Source organism: Camponotus vicinus, unplaced genomic scaffold (assembly GCF_025532165.1).
Source record: "Camponotus vicinus isolate PSW18456_S1 unplaced genomic scaffold, iyCamVici1.0 SCAF_2, whole genome shotgun sequence".
Lineage (NCBI taxonomy): Eukaryota > Metazoa > Arthropoda > Insecta > Hymenoptera > Formicidae > Camponotus > Camponotus vicinus.
Genome location: NW_028141956.1, coordinates 25,446,514 through 25,449,981, shown reverse-complemented (window position 1 = coordinate 25,449,981; position 3,468 = coordinate 25,446,514). Strand labels below are relative to the sequence as shown.

The following is a 3,468-nucleotide window of genomic DNA, read 5'->3' as shown; positions in this document are numbered from 1 at the left end:
TTTGATATCTTGTTATTAATGATATTTATCTTACTCAATAATCGATATCTTAAAATCAGATTACGCATATTTTTCGTAGAATAATATTTTTATTTCTCTCTCTTATATTGAACTTCATATCGTGAATTTTACGGAATTAAAATATATCGATAATTTGATATTGATTATGTCGTTGTGATTTCGTATCATATCCTGGAACATGTACTTAACACAATTTATCGGTAGTATCGACTTTTTTATTTCTCGTCATTATGTCTCCCACAACAAATTATCTAAGATAACATACTAAAAAACAAGTTATTTCTAGGAATATATTTGTTTATAAACTACAATTATATATGTATATATATTAAAAATAATAAAATATAAATCATATTGCAAGTATTACTTTGATAAGTAATTAAAAATATAGTCTGATTTGCTTACAATATAACAATTCTTTGTATTATTAAAAGGTAATATATATATATATATATATATATATATATATATATAAATAAATTAAAACTTGACGGATTTTATGCAAAACATTAAATAATTAATTATCAAAATAATGAAATAAAAAAGTTTTATTAAGAATAAGAATGTATCAGTCTTATTGACAAATGGTAATAATGTGTTAGAGACTTTACAATTTTAAATAAACTCATCCTCAATTAAAAGAATAAAATATACGAAACACAATATGATATATATATATATATATATATATATATATATATATATGTGTATATATGTATAAAACATTGTATCTTCGTCGTTGGATATTCTCGATTAATCCGTTAGTTGACATCGAGCAATCGGCAAGAAAATTTTAACAACAAAGATATAACATTTTATGTATAAAATTATATTAATTAAATAACTATAAGAAATTAGGCTCTGTATATTGAAATATATTAATTAAACTGTGTAAAAATAGCAAACATTTTTTTACAAACAGTATTTCATGAAATATATTGTTTCAAATGAAAAATGGATTGTAGATAAGAAATACTGACAGAAGAGATAGCAAACAATATAACATTTCATGGAATTTGTCATATTTAATGATTTATCAAGTAACGTTTACATTTTTAGAAATCGAAAGTAATCTTATCTAGTTCTTTCTTTTTTTAAGCAATATATTAAGAAGTGCACAGCGATGTCTTCAGTATATACGAGACTTACACGAAAGATCCTGAACACGAAGATCAGTGTATCCACAACTGTCACGGTAAATAAATAATCTTTATAAATATTTTTTGAGAATTATATTTATTCAATTTCTATTGCTAGAATTATTTTAACTAGAATTATTTAATAATTATAGTTTTTTATTTTCATTATAAATTATATGACTAATATATAGTTAATCTTACTTTTTGACATAAATTTGATTATAGTATAATTTTTTTAATAACTTTACAACTAAATTTTATACAAATTTACAATTATTTCTTCGAAAATTAAAATTCAACAAAATTTTATTTAAAATTAATTTAATTATTATAAAGATTTTTTGTATATATTTCTATATTAATTATAATTTCTACAGTAATAATCCGTGTGTTTGGGAGAATGTAACTCAAAAATTATAGTTGATAATAAAATAAATTATATTTTTTTTTAGTTCTGTAACATTTGATTCTTTGGCAGTAGATAAATAAAAATAATTCTCTTTCTCTTCCTCTCTCTTTCTTTCTTTTATGGGATATATTTTCACGAGCAGTTTAAGCAAATATTATAAAAAATAATTTTTTATACTAATATAATAATATTTTATAATAATATTTTAATAATACATAGTAATATTTTTCAACTTTGATGACATGAAAAACATAAAATAAAAAAATTATACTTCTTTTTTAAAAATAAATCATATATGCATTACATGCAACTTTTATATAGCTGTATATAATTATGACAAAGTACTTTATGTGTGTGTGTGTGTGTGTGTACACACACAAACATAAAGTACTTTGTCATAATTATATACAGCTATATAAAAGTTGCATGTAATGCATATATGATTTATGTAGAAATTATAGTAGTATTTTAGTAATTAGTTTTAAATTATAGTAGTATTGTAAAATTATAGTAATATTTATGTAGAAATTATAATATATGTGTGTGTGTGTGTGTGTGTGTGTGTGTGTGTGTGTACACACACACACACATATATATATACACATATAATTAATAATATTATAGTAATTATTTCTTTGTTATTTATTTTACACCAAATGTAATCACAAATTTTATATAAATTAATTGTAATCGAAGTAATTAATACAATTTAATTACATATTGTTTTAGTAGACTTATTGCATGTTTATATACACGTACATAAATAAAATATTATGATATATCCATCAAAATAAAGTGTTATAGTAAAAAAATCATTAATATTCAGTATTAATTTATGACATAGGTATGTTATATATTTATAGATGAAATTCACGTTAACGTTATCTGCCATCTTGGTTATTATCGGCCTGGGCCAAGCTCATCAGTTTCCGGATTTCGGTAAAGGTCCTCTTCATGAAGATTTCCAAGATTTTCTAGATTTAGTACCTGCTAAAAAAATTAATGATATTGTGGTAGACTACTGGCACAATGATCCTGAAACGAAAGCTGCTATTGAATATGCCTTCACTTCAGGTCTACTGAAAGACTTCTACACAGCTTACGAAGCTATTCCCGAAGTGATCAAGCATTTTAATTACCTGCATGAGGAAGGAATTTACATTTACTCCTTAATAAACGATGTTAACAAGGCTCTTGGCATAAAAGAGCTCGAACCACCATCTATCTCTTATACGAATTCTACGATCCAGAAGAGAACCGGTGGAGTCGCCGGATATTACAAAGACCTCTTCGCAGCGCTTCCTCTTAACGATATTATTCACCTCTACGCGCAGAAATTAAAAACTTCTTCAGCTTACGTCAGATATATCAATGAACTTAAGTCTGATAATTATCAGCAGATTATCAACAAAGTTTACGAAATTGAATCCTTTAAGATTATTAACAATGGCCTCAAGAGCAAAGGAGTAAATATACAAACTTTTGAAGATATCATCTATATCGTTCTTGGTATCACTGTACCAAACTAAAGCAGACTATGCATATCCTGTGCATATGATCATTTTTATGATCTTTTAGAACTTATGTCAGTAGAAGAATATAACAAAATATTCATTTATAAAGATGTTTATTTATATAAACGAGAATAAAAAAGAATAAAACGCTCTTATATACTTGTTTACAACCAACTTCTCCATCATTAGTTATATGCTACTAAATCTCTTAAGAAATTTTAAGCATTCAAAATCTGTAGAAGACTGGATTAGCTCTTTATGTCTATTATGTTCAGATATTTTATAAGATCTATAATTATCGGTATGGAGGAACATATGACATCTAAAATAAACAATACCTACATTTTAATTGTAGAAAATCAGCAATAAAATAACAAGGATATTC

The 3,468-nt window shown here is 24.1% G+C and overlaps 1 protein-coding gene across 1 annotated transcript; it reads left to right on the top strand.

Moving 5' to 3' along the window:
• The first annotated feature begins 1,102 nt into the window (after nt 1–1,102).
• On the top strand, nt 1,103–3,238 carry LOC145966792 (protein G12-like). The gene is made up of 2 exons (XM_083091156.1): nt 1,103–1,216; nt 2,433–3,238. The coding sequence occupies exons 1-2, from the start codon at nt 1,145–1,147 to the stop codon at nt 3,096–3,098; spliced, it is 738 nt and encodes a 245-aa protein (XP_082947282.1). The 5' UTR covers nt 1,103–1,144; the 3' UTR covers nt 3,099–3,238.
• The last annotated feature ends 230 nt before the right edge of the window (nt 3,239–3,468 follow it).

Excerpts from the sequence above, each read along its gene's own strand:
- LOC145966792 (XM_083091156.1), top strand. The coding sequence starts at position 1,145 with ATGTCTTCAGTATATACGAGACTTACACGAAAGATCCTGAACACGAAG. Across the intron at positions 1,217-2,432 it reads GTGTATCCACAACTGTCACG|ATGAAATTCACGTTAACGTT; the intron begins GTAAATAAATAA and ends ATATATTTATAG.